Source organism: Crocodylus siamensis, chromosome 4 (genome assembly GCF_052110815.1).
Source record: "Crocodylus siamensis isolate JL-2025a chromosome 4, ASM5211081v1, whole genome shotgun sequence".
Lineage (NCBI taxonomy): Eukaryota > Metazoa > Chordata > Crocodylia > Crocodylidae > Crocodylus > Crocodylus siamensis.
Window position 1 is genome coordinate 178518658 of NC_143398.1, and position 19029 is coordinate 178537686.

Consider the following 19029-nt stretch of genomic DNA (forward strand, 5'->3'; position numbering starts at 1 on the left):
TTTAATATTAACTGCATTTCATAAAACACATTCCTATCCAGATAGACTTAAAAAAAAAATCCAGAAAACCCTCATTTCACCCAAATGTATTGTGTGCTCATTGCTGTGTTAGCTGCCTCAGTAATTTAATTGGAATGAAACGTGAAAAATGTGTCATTTTTGAAGAATTTATGCATCACTTCCTAGAAATCTCATTGTGTTAACTAGCAGCCTACTGTGTTCTGTTTAGCAGTCATAATCGCATTTTTATGTGTCTCTGTATTATAAGTTAATGTGACCTCCTGTCTTTAGCTGATGAAAAAAATGATCCCTTCCCATAACATCTGCATCAAAACAAGGAGCTGGCAGGAAAATACTGAGATGTGCATTTCGAAACCTTGCAAGGAAACTTGCTAACTTTGCTCAGAGATAGGAAACAAAATATGTATAGGGAACTGCCTACCACACACATGAATAATTACACCCAGAGTAAAAAACCCTGCATTAAGCGTTGTCGACGGCAGCTACTGCGTTTTCCATCATGTTTATTGCTTACAAATTACATTACAAAAGAAATTTAGTCCCTTTTTATTGGAGTGCTTAAGCAAAGACTGTTAGTGTTGCAGAAGCACTGAAATGCCACTTCTCCAGATAAGATGTCGTCTGCAAACCTATGTAGTTACACTCCAGGGTTAAGTGTATAATTTTACTAAAGGACTCGTTGAGAATGATGCTGTCATTATAGCATCAGGATTTGAAAAAAAAAAATAGAGGCAACTTAGAACTGCATTTACGTATAAATACACAGCTTGTAAAAATGCTGGAGATGAATGCAGAGAAGGCAGGAGCACAACCCAATAATCAATATTTTAATTACGGGATCTCTCGCTTATTGGGGTGGGAAGGGCTGTGCAATGCTATAGGCTCCTAAGGCTAACCGAGGCTGACAAGGAGGATGTTTTTAAGCCCTCTGGATTGTAATGGAGAAGGATTCACTCCCCAAGCCAAACTCCTGGAGCAGGTAACGCCACTGGCCGGGCGATGGGTGCGACTGTTGTGCCTATGGCGCCACCTGGGGGTTGTCATAAAGATGCCTTTAAACAATGCAACAATCCCAACTCCTTTCAGACGGCTCTTTCCTAGCTACAGATAGCTTCCTGAGATCTTTTGCACAGAGGCTGATGATGCCTATAAACCTAGATGCCGATCTAAAGCCTCCCACAGGCTTTTTGTTCCAGACCTGCGTTGGCAAAGATGACCAAAAAAAGCAACAACCCCCCCTTAAAAATGGTTGGGGTAGGAGCATCTGGTTAAACCAGTGACATCTGCATCAAAGCAAGGAGCTAGCAGGAAAATAGAGATTTAGAAAATAGAAACTAGTGATTTAATTTACTATGATGGACTTGAAATCATCTTCAATAAATTGTAGGCCACTCAAATGCTGTGCATCAATTAAGACCTTTCTCCTATCTGCAGGTATCCAGGTTGTAGCCCTCTACTCTAGAGGCAAAAAAGAATCAGGACTCATGGTAGAGGTGATATCTTTTATTACACCAACTAGATTTTTGCTATTTTTAAAAACAATCTAGTTGGTGTAATAAGATATCACCTCTACCACGAGTCCTGATTCCTTTTTGCAGAGCAGTTTACCTTTCCATTGTGGTTACATGCTGTGTCAGATTATACTTTGGGCTGCCTGTTTTTACTGCCTTGTCTTACGTTTCCATTCTGAAAGAATTAATCACACATTATGACTATTGCACTAAAATATGTGCTACTTTATTGAGCATACTCCAGGGAGGAGTTGCCTGGCTAATATTTGTGAGCGGTAAAATGTGCTGGTATGATATGTGAATATTACATACCAGTGTAGTGTGTCATTGTCCCGTCCCCCCCCAGTACTCATATAGACACAGTCATGACAAAGACAAATTGAGAGGAAATTTGCTGATTCTGATATGATGGAACTTGAAGCTGACACTGCTTTACAGACTGAAAACTGTAAAGCCAGAAAAACAAAATCTGGAAACAAATCAACCTGAAAAATACTACAGAAAATCAAAAACAAATACCTAGCCCTAGTCACAGCCTCAGTGACACCTGCTAAGGACTTCATTATTGCTATCAAGTGCATATGGAAGGGGCTTTCATACTACAAGGGTGGGTGCCTGCATCATACCCTCAGATAGATAAGTAGATCTGAACACATTTGCTTCAAATTTTGCAAATTCAGTACTTGACCTGATGCATTCCTTCTGGAATGATACAAAATAGTGTTCTGAATTAGGCCACAATTCACAGGGTGCCTAAGTGTGTGTGTAACATTAAGCAGGTCATGTTCTGGATCCTGACAAATCAATGAGATTTTCAGGTGCTTAACATTAGACATACATTTGTTGAGCCTGTGCCTAGTTCCTTTCCCCAGGACGTTTTCTTGCACACACTCAATACCATGAGCTACAGCTATCTAAGACAGTGCATCTGAGGAAAACATTTTTGGTAACAGAGGATTCCTCACTCCAGTAGGCAAAGGTAGGAAAAGATTTAATGACTGGAAGTTGAAGTTGGATGCATTTAGACATGAAACAAGGCACAATGTTTTTAACAGTGAGGATAATTAACCATTAGAAAAGCTTATCAAGCACTGTGTGGCTTCTCCATCACTGAGGAGTCTTCTACTTAAGACTGGATGTTTTTTGCAAAAGGCATGTGTTAGTACTAACAGGAATTAATTCAAGGACTGTCATATGCTGGAAGTCAAAGTATATGTTCATAATGGTCACTTCTGGACTTAAAATTCACAGGATTATATTAAAAATGGGTGAAATCTTGCTCTCACAGAAATCAATAAGAATTCTGTCATTGACTTTAGAGAGTCTGGGATGTCACTCATTATGTAATGTTCCTTTACAATATGTGCTATAGACTTGGATGGCTTCAAACGTAGCCAAAGGGAGTTAGGTTACCTACTGATAGTCATGGAGCAGTGACATTTACTGGAAGTTTGGCAGACAAGGTTCTTTGGGTGAATCTGATATCTTTTATTAGACCAACTAAAATAGTTGGAGAACAATTTTTAAGCAAGCTTTTGGGTTCCAAAACCCTTCCTCAGGCTGAGGAAGTTTCAGCAGTTGGTGTGTGCTCTTCCTGGATGGAATGAAAAGTAAAAAAGCCAGAGGCTGGGCTGGTATTCATGCAAGACAGACAGTCAGTGAAGTTTGGCACGTAACTCCCTTAAGCTCATTTGAAAACCCCTGTTTTTTACTGGGATGCCAGGGGGTTAAGAAGGGAACAGTTGCTATCATGCTAAATCTCAATATTTTCATCAGAATTCTGATACTTAATTTTAATTTTCATTTGTCACGTTACATATACTTTGGAAAAAACACAGTACTAAATGAAAACCTGACATTCTTCCCTTCATCTTCGAATGGAAGCTCCCTAGTGGTTTTGTGCCGGTCTATGCTTTGGCGATTTGAGGTGCTTCATCATGTGCCAAGGCCTGGTGCACAGAGATGTCTCTTCAAAGCAGAGTTATATGCATATTTGTCAGAGGAGATCCTCAGAGTATCTCTGGAACCATAACAAGCTGTTCAAGGTAGCCTGGAATCATTTTAATCATAAAGTGAATCAAATTTTCTGGTTGTATGTAGAGCCAGCTTTCAGTCAACAGCTCTTTCTTTGAAAGAGAAAGAATGGGCTAAGAGGGCCTAGTCTATATTACAGATTATCCTTGTCAATTGCTGCATTCCATTCAATGAATGAGTAATAGGACCGGAATAAAGACCAGTTCTGTTTATTTTGCTTGCTGGAGAAACCTTACTAAAATCACTGGTGCAACCCATGGGTTGGGTCTTGCTGATCCTTACATGCATACTTATATTTATGCTAGTAAGTAATTCTATTGATTTCAATTAATCCTTTATAATGCATAACATTCACATATACCTTGCTTATAACTCCCGCTAAGCATTTATTCACTCCCTGTAAGTGTAACCATAATATGAAGTGTGATTAAAAAATTCCATACAAAGTTTCAGCTCAAAGCAAATGTGTGTTTACATTATAAATCACTGAAACCCCCCCAGTTACGATGGAAATGGGTTTTTAACTCTAATGAAACAAAAACTCCTATTGTAAATACAACGAAGTGGAGATCAGTCAGTGAGAAGACTTCAGGAAGTTTTAATTTGGTTCTTATTGGCTTTTCAAAGCAGTATTCCTTCAGGTTCTAACAGCAGGTAGTTTTGTAGAGATTTGGGCACTGGTAGTAAAGGGATAAGGGAGTGACACTGGTGGCCAAACTTTTTCCGAATGGCGAAGCGGCACAGATGTTGCAGACACCGGACTCTGCATGACAGCTTAAAGACAGATTCATAGAAAGTGAGGTGCCTCTGAAAGGAGAGAAAATAAGTAAATCTTAAATTCAAGCTTTGGACAAGCTAATCAGAGCATTTTCCAGTTCAGGACAGTACTGATTAGACTAAATTTATGATTACCAGTATACTGGTATGTTCATGAATGAATAGAACAATATAGTGGTGTGATACTTGGAGATAAAATGTAAAGGTAAAAGTAATTATTCTAAGGAAGGACCACAAATAAAATTACTGCAGATACAAAATCTTCACAAAAATCTTTTGTGTGTGTGACTCTAAACTGCCAGTAAAATTCTGGTATACAGGTATAAAACTGTTGTGTGTTGACTAGGCATGAGAGACATGGACATTTCTAAGACAGTGTTTAATCCATTGGGGGGAAATAACTGTAGAATGCCATTATATGAGAGATTTTGTTTTATTTTCAGCTGTGGCTGGGTTATATCTAAAGAGATGAAGGAATGTAATTGTATTCACTAGAGCTGGCAATCAGTTGGTTAACACTTAGAGATGAGGTGTGGCCTGGTCTCTATTTAAAACAAATCCATTTAAGTCAAGCTGGGGGAGAGGAGGATGGAAGCTGGGGTAAGAATATACTGTATTAGACAGAGTAGGAAGAACAGCTTGGTGATTAAAGCTGTGCACTGGAGACCTACTTTATTTTGAAGTCTGCCCCAGACTTCCTGCATGTCCCTGGCCAACTCGTTCAATCTCATATAGGTAAAATGGTTGTTGTGAAGCTAAATGCATTAAAGTTTATTAGATGTTCAGATGCTACAGTGTTATGGGTCATGTGGTGACCGAAGATAGATAAAGTAAATAATTTGGAGTACGTTAGTATACTACCTGGGCAGCATCTATACTTTGTACCACTTTCTGCCATGAATTTCACTCTTTTACTAGTGCGACAATGATGTCATCTTGTGCTCTAACACTGCTGTTGACTCTTCACTGCTTCCTCTTTTCAGAGGACTATAACATTTTCAGGATTCTGTAATACATCTCATCAGGAAGGGATCTGTCCTCTCTTCCAGAAACAGAAAAACACCCCCAAAACAAAACCCCAGCTTAAGTACATTTTTCCTGAACTTCTAAATTTGATTGAATGAATCCAGCCTTTCCGTAAGAGGCTAAAGGGACGCAACTCCCCTGTTTTTTCGTGGAAGAGATATAGTGCCTCTCTACTCCTCCACTTCTACATGCCTCACCTGGGACCTGAACCAAACTCCTTAAAGAATGAGAGGGCAATATGAATTTCACTCTTTGGTTTCCATATGGAGATGGCTGTGGAATGAATTCCCAATGGTTTTGCGATGTGGAAATCTGCCAGTGACTTGGCCACTACTGATCCTATGACACGTGTGCCCTGAATGGAGCAGGGGTCTTGTTTAAAGAATGCCGTGTGCTTATGTCGCTTAAGATTGTATCAAAATGCACACAGGCAAGATGCACTTTTACTTAAGGCAAACTTCAATCTGGTGTTTCCTAATGTATGAGTGGTTGGCTTTGTTGCACTCATAAAAGGTCTTTTGATGCAGTTTTCTATGTGTAATTGTTGTTTACAGTGAAGTAATGTTTAGAGATGTGCATGGGACAAGGCACTATACAGACACGTGGTAAAAGCAGAGTCCTCACTTCACAGCTTTTACAACATAACTATGCAAGACAGCAGCATCGGGAGAGAAAGCAGCTTAAGGGAGGTCATATAGCAGATCTGTGGGAGAACCAGAGTCATATCCAATGACCAATGCTATCTGTGTCTCTGATCTGAGATAACTGAGCTTGTAATCTGGAAGACAAAGGCTCTCTTTTCTTTTATCTCCTCCTCTTAGCTGTTCATCACCCCTCAAATATTGTTGTTACTTTCCAAGATTTAGAGGGGAAAAAAAAGCAAAGCGAATGGAACCAATTCCTAGTGTTTCTCTTATCAAGGACATTGGGTTCAGTAGGTAGGGCTTGTACAAACCTTTGATGACAGGCAAACTAGAGAAGAGTAGCTGGCAATTTTGTCCTTTCAGTTTTCACTTCAGAAGTCTGAAGGTGCTTGCATTATGTACACTGTCACCACTTGGTGTACATTATCCATGCTACTTCCTGTGTAGAAGTGATATTAAAAATATACATATTTGTAATAATCTTGGGACTGCACTCCCAAACTGATTGATGTAAATAAGGAGAATCTATGAAGCTAAATCAGTGTAAAACTGCTGCAATGAGACTCTGCTCTGTTGTATGTAAAACAGTCCCAGCAGGACCATCCTTTCTAAGGGAAGCTTCAACACGTTTTATTTTTCATCTTGGATTTCCTTCTTTTCATTTGTACAGGCTGCCAGATACTCTAGCTCTCCTCAATAGTATTTGAATGTTTTAATTTTTCAATGGAGGATCATTACTAATCATTTTAAAAGCAAGGGGTGTGGATTTCCTTTGTCTTGTACTTTGTCTGCCCATCTATGCCTTTACAAGGTACATATCGGAGGCAGTCATTCTAATGGTGAGGGTGATAGGGGCGATACAAGGGTTGAGTCCCTTATCCATTGCTTAATGAGGTCATGGGCCCAGCTGAGTTCTAGCTAGTTCCTGCTGGTTCAGTCAGCCTACCTGATTGACCCTGGCCCTCCATTTAAGAAAATCTTTCTGACTTTTGTTTCCCTGGTCTACACACCTTCACCCCCTGCTTTGATTTCACTCCTGGTTTTTGACTCATGTGACAGTAGGCTCCTGGCCTTAGTTTGTCTCTGGCTCCTACCCTGTCCCCTGGCATTCTAGCTGCAGATCTTCAGCACTGAACCCTAGCCTACTACCTTGGATCTGTACCTTGCTTTTACCCCTCTGACTTAGCTTGTCAGGCTAGTGACCTCTGGCTTTTGACCTGCTCCTGGTTTCTTACTAAATGTTAACGCACGTGGCTTTAGCTGTTAGCTGGAGCTATCCCAGACCAATCATGCCAGGGGGGAATTTGAATTGCTTGGAGTTACATGAACATGGGATTGCTTAGTACTGTCAGGAAAAGGATTTGAACTGCTGATTTGGTAGGCAGACCTACTTAACTGGTCACAGGAACCAGCCCACAACTCACTCACCTGAAATATTTCCTCTGGGATAGCTTCAATCCATTTCTCAGGGATGGGGATCTGAGAGTAGGAGTTGAAGAGGATTTCGATAATCTCTGGCACAGATGCACATGACCTCAACACCTAGTCATGAAAGAATTAATGTAGAAGTGATGTTATGAGGTTTCACTAGGGGGCTGGAGTGGGTGCTGTACTCTCCCCAGCAGGTAAGTGTCTTCATAAGCTGAAACATGAACCATCTGAAGCTTCACTTCCATCATGTCACTTGTGGAAGAATCAGATGTTTCACAAATGGCAGCCTGACTGTCTGTTAGCCAGTTAAATGTGTTACTGCTTGTGGATGGTGTCCTTAGAACTGAGAAAAGTTTGGCTCTGTGCAAGTTCCTAAATCTTGTTCATACATGAAAGTATTGGAAGAATTATTGTGACATTATTTTTTTTGGATGCAGCATTTGCCTTTTGCTTACATGTTTGGCTTGTACATTTCAAGCTGGGATAATATTTTCTTTATTGTTTGATGTAAAATCAATGAAACGCAAAGCCATAATGAGACTGCTCTGAAGGCAGAAGTACCAAGCTGGTCCCCCCTGGCTCAGAGATAGGGTGATTTGGATTCTGCTGCATCCCCAGATGGCTATCCTAACCTATCCTAACCCTTTCTCCACTAGCCATAAACCTATCACTGCTGAATATTACATTCTACTTTTTGACAGTCCAAGCAGGAAGGGGGGACTCTAGTGAAAGATTTCTTTCCTCTCACAAGCCAAAGTGAATTTGAGCACTCTCACGGGATACCAGAGGGCATATATCTGCTGTCTCTGACTATGGTAAGGAGTGCTGCAATGAGTGTTTCTCTGTGTACATCAGATATCAAAAAAGTACTGTAACTGCCATTAGAACAGCATTAGGTATGTGCACATCAGAGCCTGATCCCTGAGAATGGGGCTAGACATGCATCAGACAGGATATATCTTTGGCATATGGTACACCATCAACAGGAGTGAAAAGATGGGGCATTTTTGTTCATGGTGGAATGCCATAGCATGATTTGACAAAAGCCACCATTATACAAAGCAAAGCATTCTAGGTAAAAATTTTAGAAGTGCCTAAATGGGATACAAACCGGCATGATCATTGAAAGAGATTTCCAAAATGTATTATGGGAACCCTTGAGGTGGTAAGTCCTTCAGGCAATAAGCCTCATTGCAGGTCAGTGAATCTAGGGCTTCTGTTTGTATATGTCCATTTTGAAAATGAGACTTGAAAGCCCAAATTACTTGGGCATCTTTAAGACATTACTTCTGCAATGACACAATATTAGAACATAAATACAGACTGGCTTTTTACCATTCTTAAATGAATAGAGGCTCAAAATTCACTCCTTGACCAGTGAACTGGGCTAATGCCTTCCTTTAAAAAACGGTATCTGTCCCTTTCTTCCCTGGCTTAACCAAGTGAGAATTTAGTGTCCAGGAAAGGTGCTGGCTTGACAGCTTGGAAGAGTTAGGTCTTTCACTCAGAAGAGGACACTACAAACTTCAGCCCTCACAGACTTTAAGGGCTTGTCTAAACTGTAGAAGCAATGTGTCTCAGAAATGGCGGCGTGAGCATGCTTCACTAAAGCTGTTCTGGGTTTGTCCTTGTGGCTGCTCTCCAGCCCCCTGTCTCTGATGGACCTGAGAATAGCCACTAGGGGTGAGTTCAGGACAGCTTCACTGATGAACTTCTGGACCTGGGGCATGCCAGTGGACTCAGATAGGCGGGGGGTTCTTGGCTCCCTCTGCCCTGGGACTAGCTGCTGTAGCAGTCTTGACAAGCCCTGAGTCTATCTCTATACCACACTCTGCAGAACCTGGGACCACTGCTGAGACCATCTGCTCTTGCTCTGTGTGCCCCTAAGCCTGGCACTTAGGCAGAGCAGGTGGCTTAGAAGGGTTTTAGCTGCCTGCTCCAGCATATCACTTAGGTTCTTTCAAGCCAGAGAGCTAAAGAGCAGCACCGGGGCATTTGCTCAGGACCCCTCTAAGTCATTTCTGCTGCCTATTTCTGGGCTTGGTTGTGGATATTTTCTTCGCAGTAATTCCAAGCTCTGCATGGAGGAGTGGGAAAGAGGCCATATCTCTTTCTATCAGGACTGCTGCCAGAGGTGACAACTGATGCCAGTGGTGTGATATAATCTCTTGTTTGTTGGGACCATTTTCCACAGCTTACTGAAAAAGCTCTTAGATGCTAACTGCTTCCAGTCATTTCTTTTGGCCTATATTTGAACTAGTGATTAAGAGGCAAACTTTTCTGTAGCACTTTCAAAATCAAAGGTCTGTCTGAGCCTAGAAAGCCATTTGGGCTGGCAAGAGTAAGGAGGCATGCTGGTTTCTTTAGCCAACAGAACACAAGGGAGCAATAACAGCCATTGTACAATGATAGCCCCAGCGTTATCATCATCACTGTCCAATGTGTCCCATCCTAAGTGACCAGGCAGGTATCCATTTGCAGCTGGACTGACTCTTGATAGCCTTTGCTCTTGGCCTGAATCTAGGCTCAACCTTATGTCTCTGGAATTTCAGTGAGACTCCCTCACTGCTCTGCCCCTGCACACATATCGATCCCCTATAATAACCTGTCCCCTTGAAAAGGTGTCTTTAATATGTAAGCTGGAGGATCTCAATCTGCATCTAGTGAGCCTGCAAGACCATACCTTTACAAAGGCTGTAGGCCATATTTTTTGGGAGCCATAGTTGAGCAGTGTCTGCACTGTGAGATGTGGCCTCAGCTCCTGCTTGAATGCTGCAGTCTGCAGGACGCAAGCCATTGGGGAGGATCCGTTGTAGTCTATAGCATTCACATCTGCTTTAGTCTGCAGCAAAAACTGGACCAAGCTGTAATTAGCATTTTTGCAGGCTTTGTGGAGTGGGCTTTTCTGTTCTTCATCTGTGGTATTTACATCTGCTCCATACATAATCAGCAATCTGCACATCTGTAAGTAGATTTCTTGGTCTGCAACATTTTTTCCTTGTCCACAAGTCACACTGAGTGCTGTTTCTTCCTGACTGTTCTTCTTATCCACATGAGCACCGTACCTCAAGTACAAGTGGGCATGCTCATAAAGCCCGTGCTTAGCTGCTACGTGAAGTGGTGTTTCTTGGGTGTCTTCACTTGGCAGGTCAACCTTAGCACCATATTTCACTAGAAGCTTGGCACATCTGGAAAAAAAAGGGTAACATTAACACTTAAGGGAGCAGAACTGGAAAGTGAATTTTTGAGTCAGAAGCTGGCTTCACTCTATTATTTGGCTATCTTTTCTGCATCCTATTAATCAGAGCACTAAGATTATCCCTGACACTAGAGAAAATAGGTCTACTAGCCTCCAGCTTGTTGGGTGAAGGCCACTTTCACCAGGGCTTGTTCACATAATTCAGGTGCCACTATTAGGACAGGTTGGTATGTTGAAGGGATAGATATGACGCCATTCAGGCTGGCATGGTTAAATTAGACCTTTATGTTGTACCAATGTATATTCAAAACAAATGTTTGGCATTTATTTAAAAAGGAACTGAAATGTAACTTGAAGATGCACATGCATGACAGTTATTTCTGAGTTATTTACTCTGCATTTAACCACTGTGTAAAATCACAGCAGGATCCCTGCTGGACACATGACCTCCGCTTCAGAAGTAATCTGCAATATGCATTATTACAGTGTCTCACCACTAGGTGCCAGAGGAGTCAGTAATACCATGTTTGTATAGAGTAAACACTTACCTCTGGGGCAAAACTGACTAGACCTGTAGACGCACAATTGTACACCAGTGTATCTTAAATGGATGTGTAATTGCTTTTCACTTTCTAAGACATAACTGTGTCCTGGAGTGGTATATATACCAGTAAAATGCTATACTTTTGTGTGCCCATTCCACTTTTATCCCAGAGGTAAATCAAATTACTGCAGAGTAAATACATGTATAGCATGCCCATACCTTCAGTCATGTTCTCTTTAAGTACTGACTGTTTGTTCAGTTCATAGAAATAAGGGCAGGTGTTGTGCTGAGGAGTTTTCAGTACCACTGACAAAAAAGGCAGACAGCTAAGTTAGGACACCAGGGTGGAAGAGAATTTTGTGAGCTCTTTTTCTTTTTAGATCAGAGATTTTCAACCAGGGCACCACAATGCCTTTTAAGGGTGACACGGTTAGATGTACAAATACCTACACGCGATTTGTAAAATAAACCCAGAGATTTCAAATAGGAATCCATAGTATCAAAAACATTCTGACCTGCTATAGTCTTTCTGAGTTCTTTGCAACAGAAGAATTGCTATGTTATTTTCCTGCAGTCAAAAAAATACAAATAAAAACCAAGAACTGGCATTTTCTGAGGAGTGCCTTGTGTCTCACAAAGGGTACCCTGAGTCTAAAAAGGCTGAGAACCACTGTTTTAAATAGTATTTCACTTGTAACCTAAGGACAATGCAGAAGTTGCAAATATTTTGGAGAGTTCTGAGTGAGGAGCTGGGAGATGCTTGGCAAATTGGGGTGGGGAATACAATCCAAATGATTTATCTTGGGCAGAACAGAGAGGGATGAGACCCAGGGTCTGAGACACAGTTGCATACTGACTTTTGAATGGGGAACTCAGGTATTTTAACTTCCTAGGTGTAAGATCAGTAGGACAATGGAACAAGCTGCCAACAGATGTCGTAGACTCTCCCTCACTGACAATTTTTAAGAGGCTGGATAGATATCAGTAGTATAAGGCATCCATCTTGGACAGTTTAGGAGTGGATAATCTTGCATGTGTGCAGGGGGTTACACTAGATGACCCATGAGGTCCTTTCTAAAAATATACAGTGAGGAGTTTGATGAAATGGAGGGATTATATAGGGGGATATGACTAGTAGGTATGGGAGATGGCTTTGACATTTATGCTTGTAAGCAAGGATAATCAGGAACTAGGGTTTAGTAGCATCTCCCACCCTTTGAAATAAGGAGCTTGGAAACATATTGTGTTTCCATACTGAGGCATACCCAAAAGTGTGCCCTATCCTCAATTGGATGGGATGGGTAGGCAGGAAGCGGTGCTGTGAGAGGGATGGAAGAATTTAGGGCGGATTCTCTTTCCTTTATAGAGTTAGCCCAGGCCCAAAGTTCTTAACTATATACATTTTATTGAATTGCAAACATTTACATATATAAAACTCTTTAAAATAGGTACAGGTATAGATACAAATATACGTATAACAGTCTGTTAGCAAGAGGAAGTCTGCCCCAGGGAGGGCATTCAGGTAAGTACCCCTGCCCCAGACCCAGAAAAGGGGTGGATCCCAGGACAGTCAATCCAGCAAGTCTATATTGCAAGTGAGTTAGCTAATAAAGACGTCCTTACAGAGCCCATTATACAGAATTAATACACCCAACTATTTATAACATCAACAATAGCAATAGATACCAAATAGGAAGCATAACTGTACCAGATATTAGACACCCCCTATCTGGGTTCCAACCACATGGTCCCTCAAATGGGATAGGGTCTTCTCCCCCTAGGCCTCCTGGGTGTTCCACAGAACCCTCCCCAGTGTGTTTTTGGGGTATCCTCCCCTCCTACTCTGGGGAATGGAGGATGTGTGGGGACTTCCCCCCTGTCCACTCCTCCCAGGGTTCCTTGTACGGCTGTACAAAGCTTCAGGTGGTGATTCAATTCAGAGGAGTTTCAGCCCAATTTGATGGCCGAATCTCTGAATCTGAATCGAATCAGGACCAATTAAAAGGTCTGAATCAATTTGAAGCTCTCCGAATCTTTGGAAAAGATTCGGAGAGTTTTGAAGATTTGGAGAGTCCCCAGTGGCTGCAGCAGGGAGCTGCAGCTGGACTTGGAGCTGGTAAGTAGGGGGCGGGGGCAAGGAAGGGGGTCCTGGGGGAGAGGGGAGGAGACTATGGGGGGACCCTTGCCACCCCCCATCCCCTGCCTACTCCCCCAGCCCCCTGACCTCTGCTTGCTTCCTTAGCCCCCCCATGGCTGCCCCGCCTGCCCTAGCTCTTGGCCCTTTAAAGAAAAGCCCCAGGAGTCACTGGGTGCTGCCAGGTGGGAGGTGATCCCCACTGCCCTCCACTGCCCCATTCTGCATGGGGGGCTCTGCCACAAGCCCCCCAACCCTCCCCCCTCACTCTCCCAGCCCCCCCACAGGTGCCCTGTCTGGGCCAGCTCTGTCCCTTTAAGAAAAAAAACAAAATGGAGAAAAGCCCCGGGATTCAGTGCTCCTGCAATGGCCTTGGGGGGCTTGTGCAGAGCCCCCTATTGGGCAGTGGGGGGTAGGGGGATCACCCCCTGCTGGCAGGAGTGGTGAGTCCCAGGGTTTTCCTTTTTTTTCTTAAAGGGCTGGAGCTGCAGCAGATGGAGCAGCCATGGGGAGGCTGGGGGAGCAGACAGGGGGTCGGGGGCTCATGCAGAGCCCCTCACACAGTGTGGGGCAGAGGGGATCACCCCCCACCCAGCAGCATCTGGTGAGTTCAGTTTTTTTTCAAAGTGCCAGGAGCTGAGGCAGGCGGAGCAGCCATTGCCGGGCTGGGGAGGATGGGAGGATGGTTCTGGCTGATTTGGAGATTTGGCAGCAGCCAGATCTCTGAATCAGACTCAGCCAAACTGATTCGGGGCAGTGATTCAAATCAATGAATCAAATCCCTGTCCTCCGAATCGGCTGAATCCAAATCCAAAGTGAATACTAGCTGCTTTGCACAGGCCTACTTCCTTGGTACCCCTGCGGGATCTGGGTTCCCGGTAACTCCCGGTTCTTCTACTGGGGCTGTTGATCTGGCCTCTGGGTCCCCGCACCATCTCAGGCCTCCTGAAGCTGTTGGCCTCGAGCTCGGGGCCCTTCCCTCTGAACCCTGTTCCCTGCGCTGGGCACCTAGGGAGCTCCTCTGGGAGCCAAGCCCTCACTGGCTCTGGTTCCCTGGCCTCACACTGGGGGTCTTTCCCTTTCCTGGACCCTGCTCTGGGCACCAGGGCTCTTTTAGCTCAATGCTGAACCACACTGTGGGGCTGTAGCTATCTGGCCTAAAGCCTGGGAGGTGGGGATGGGGAGGGGCTAACTTGAGCAGCTTCAAGCTGCTCTTGGGATCAACTCTGTGCACCGACCTGCACAGTGCGTGGGGCCCGAGCAGCCTTAAGCTGCTCCCAGGGCAGGCTTCCCATGCATCAATCCATGTACCACCCCAACCGGCCGCTTGCTGGGTTCGCAGGCTCAAGCTGCCTTGCCATGTGCCGATTTGTGCCCTATGGAGGCTGAGGTGGGGCCCTGACAATGGTCTCTCCAGAGCTCCTCTCTCCTCGCCATCCCTCGCTGTGTCTCTCTCATGTGGCTCATGCCGCTCCTTTTATTCCCTCAGGGGGCTCCACTCCCTGAAGTCCAGCAGACCTGCAGTTTGCGGGTCCCAATTAAGTCCGGGCGCTCGTTACCACCTCCCTTCAGGGAAGGGGTGGTGCCAGCTCCTCCCAACTCTTCCCTGATTGGTGGTTGGGGTCCACCAATTGGAATTAAGAATTCTCTGCCCAAGACGCAGTGGGGGCTTGAGGGGTGAGTCTGCCACAACTGCATGGAGTAACACTGCTGTGTCTGGAAGGCGATCCATTCACAAGTGATCAGCCTGCTCAGAATACGCACTGCTGAGGACAGGCCAGGAGTTGTCTACCTGGTGGGATGGCCTCAGGTACTTGACATTTTCAGTAAACACTCCTTGTTCAATGGTTCAGTTCCCTCTCAATGTCTGAAGGGCAGTGAGTTTAAAAGCTGTGAGTATTTAGATTTGTTAAATCTCCTTGGGAGTTTTTCAGTTTCCAGTCCCTTCCATTGGCTCCCAAGAAGCTATCTGAATCACTGGCTTTTTTGAATTCCTCCTTAAAAATCCCAGCATGAAATGATCCCTGAACACTGCATCATGGTAGGGTTGGGCTCTGGTTTTCTTGCCTGGCAGAGATGCGGCTTTGCCAGCAATGGCCAGCGAAGAGATGGGTGTGGGATGGGGGGATTCTGGCTTCCTCCTCCTAGAAAATACCAGGCAGGAAGGGAAACAGTATAGAAATCTCTATGCCCCCATTCAGAAGTTACGGAAGGACCAGGGAATGGGAGAATCAGGACTAGGGAAGGGAAGGTGAAAACTTGACGGAGTTAGTGGAAGCTGGAGAATGCAAATGGGAATTAGAGAGGATTATGATAAGGAGGTTATGCTTTTCATTGACAGACAGACTGGAATATTGACTCATGTACCCAAAATTCTAGGTTTTTCAGATTTTCAACTTTAATGGTTTTGAAACAGGGCAAATACAATTCACTCCCTATATTCACAGCTGTGGCTAGCAGTTAGCCAGTCCCTTGAGTTTTGGTGACTCTGCTGTGGGTATGAACTGGCCATGAATGCAGTTAGACTGCAAAGCCAAGACAATTTTTAACTATAAAAGGAATGAGGTTTTAGGACAACTTCCCAAATAGTAGGGGGCAAAAAAAATGAACAGCTTTCATGATCAGGTTTGAAAGCGTATAGTATTACGTGGCTGTCCATGGTAGTAGGACAATCCTACTCTATGAGAGTCTGCCAGGGCCCTTTTAGCCCCAAGTCCTTAGATCCAAAGAGCATTCCAGGTCCAGGGTTAGAAGCTGTTGTCTTTTCTTCCTCCAGTGCAAATTACCTTTATATCCCCAGGTGTTAGATGTTAAGGCCAAAACTGGATGATTGTTGAATGTGTGGAGCAAGTGTACTGGGCTAGCATTTTGGGTTATAAGTTGAAAGGGCACAGGTTTGAAAGGCTTGTGAATACATAATACACACCTGAGGTGTTTTACAAATGTTGAGTCTATAAGTAGGTTGCAGTGCTTGGGCCATGGTCTTTAGCTCAGACCTGTCTGCATCCAATCTGTTATGGTTTTTCCTATGGTGGTTTCTCTTTTTGTGTGAATGAGGAGCCTCAAGCAACAAAGCTGCAAGACTTCTGTTCTCTCATTGCGATCTGTGGCATTTGGGAATTGGCCCAGATTCCCTGTGGGATGATGCTCTAGCTGAGGATGTGTCATTTTTTGGGATCTTGTCATCCTCATACTGGCCAGTTACTGGATGTTGTTCTTGTAGGAAGTTATCTTGTCACAAACGGTCTTAAAACCAGCAGACTAGAAGGTGGAAAATTGTCTGCTTAACAAGTCTTCTAGGACCTTTGTATATGCAGCAAAATTGGCTTTTAAAGTGGCTTAAATGCCCTTTTACACTGCTTTAATGGCATTGTTGTTTGCACACTCAATGGCATATTCCGCTTTAAATGACTTTGTAACGTAAGAAGGTAAAATACCTCCAAGGTGTTTAATTTGCTACCTAATAAAATGCAACAGTGCACAGGGCACTGGAAGCCAACGTGCTTGGGGAAACTTGGGCTTGGTGGGCTTCCAGTGCCCCATGCACTGTCCCTGCCGCTTTCTCCCACTACAAGCACATCCAGCTGCTCTCCTGCAACCTTGCTGCTCTGTCCCAGTGGCAAGCCAGCTAGCTGTTCCTGGTCCCAGGTGGTGGGGATGGTGCAGGGGTGCTGGAGCTTATGTCAGGGGCTGTGCAACTTGGCAGCATCTTGTGCAGCCAGGCTCAACTGAAGGGGGGAAAAAAAAGTGGCAACAAGCCTCATTTTTTAAAATTATTTATTTTTCTCCCAGAGCCTGCCTGCCTGAGATGCTGGGGGTCTTGGTGCTTCCCTCTGCAGCTGCAGGGGGGCCAGTGCTTCCCTCTGTGGCTGTGGTGCTCCCTGGGACTGCCTGGGCTGGATGCCAGGGGGTGGGTGCCACCTGGGTGGTGCTGGTGCCACCGCAGAGGGAAACATTGGCCCCCCTGTAGCTCAGGGACTGCTCAACCCACCGGCAGCTTGCGCCCCACCCCACCGTGGGAAAGGCAGGTAAGCTCTAAAGTTCAGGCCCCCACCCTTGTGTATATCCCATGGGGACTTAGTTCAGTCTAGTTCTCCTGAAATTGAAATGGTGGAAATGGTGGCTTTTTTAAAACACACTGTTTCAATTTAGGGAGAACTAAACCAAATGAAACCCCTCTGGCATGTACAAACACCCCTATAGAGTTTATAGACCATCGTGATCTTAGTATCTTGCCTCAGCCCTAGCTCCTGCACTCCTGGCATTCATGTTTGGCTTCTGATTTCTGACTCTAGTTTCTGACTTTGACTAGCCTCCTGGCTTCCTAATTCTGGTTCTTAGCCTCTATCCAGCTAGCCATTGGGGCTGACCACCTGTGCCCTGGTCCCTGATGCCCATCTCTCAGCAAGCATTCTGGGCACCACAGGCTAAATGCTTCTGGAAGTCCAGTGTGCATGGGTACAAGCAAGGTTATAAAGCATGCAGTGTGCACAGATGTGCTAGAAAGGTTTTGTCAAAATCACTGTGAGGATGTATTAAACTGTTCCGAAGTCATAGGGGATGATCAACCATTTCCTGCAATTGATCTGTCTGCAGTTGTTTCATCTCTTGGCATAGACACATCCCTGGAGTGTTATGTAGACTGTCTCTATAACCCACTTCTGACATCTGTGCCTTCAGGCAAGGGTCTGCCTGCGTAGGCTGGAGGTGGGTGGGAGTTTAGAAAGCCAATGGTCTTTCTATATATTCATCAACTCTGAGAAGATTAGAGAATGATTAACAGCTGAAAACATTCAGACCACTGCCCTGACCTTGATTTAGCACTATGTACAGTAGTACTGAGATGGAGTAACTCAAGTTGGTGTGTGTTTCTATGGCTACAAAAGGCAAGGTGCAGGGACTGACATTTAAAAGGTGTTCCCTACTCATTTTTTATTTTCCTATTTAAGTGGTCACCTTATTTTCAGAAGATAGTTGTAGGGAGATGTGGGCTGCAACTTATTCTGTGGTTTTCCAGATGCAGCATAACTTGATTTGCACTAGAAAAGTCTGTTTCCACATTACTGAAAGGGACATGCATGTGGATAAGCCATTTTCTGTAATGTGGGATCAATGGGGGAGCAGACCTATGCCCTGTGAAATAAAGCCCTTACTTGAAAGAAAATCAGTGTTAGTGGCAATGATCCACCAGAAGGAACTTTTTCTCCCCCCCTCCCCCCGCTTTCTTTTTCTTGGGCCAAGTCCTCTAGTAGGTAGGGGAGGAGGGAGGGAGCTTTGGAGCTTGTGGGGACTTTCGGTCTCTCTTTTTTTCTGTAGAATCCAATTGAGATCCCTGGGAGGTCTTGCCCCAGTGATGACTGTAGGTGTTCGCCTGTCATGTGTGCTTAGGGGGTCCACCTTTTTATGTTTCAAGACTATGAGTTGTAAGTAGTGTATAGTACTGCTTGCAAGTTGTTTGGCAGTGTCTGCTGTTTCCAAGAATCAAAGAGATTGTGATTTTTTTTTAAAAGGCTCTCTCTCCCCCGCACTATCCATAAACCACCAACAATAAAACCCCAAACCTGTAACAGAAGTCATCTTGAAATTTCCAAAGTGTAATTTCAGAGCTGGAAGGCTGTCATAAACCCTTGGACAACAATGGGAGACATTTTCTCCTTTCACGGTCTTACATTCACAACTGGGAATATATTCTGACAAACAGAAGGGGG

General features: G+C 44.2%; 1 protein-coding gene across 1 annotated transcript in view; it reads right to left on the reverse strand.

Moving 5' to 3' along the window:
• Positions 1-2725: 2725 nt before the first annotated feature.
• ASB18 (ankyrin repeat and SOCS box containing 18) overlaps positions 2726-19029 on the reverse strand; it is a 52397-nt gene continuing 36093 nt past the window's right edge. Inside the window, exons 3-5 of the mRNA XM_090041234.1 lie at positions 10128-10632; positions 7442-7555; positions 2726-4373 (exon numbers count right to left, since the gene is read on the reverse strand). Coding sequence (XP_089897360.1) covers positions 4188-4373; positions 7442-7555; positions 10128-10632 — 805 coding nt within the window. The 3' untranslated portion in view covers positions 2726-4187. The remainder of the gene's footprint in view (positions 4374-7441; positions 7556-10127; positions 10633-19029) is intronic.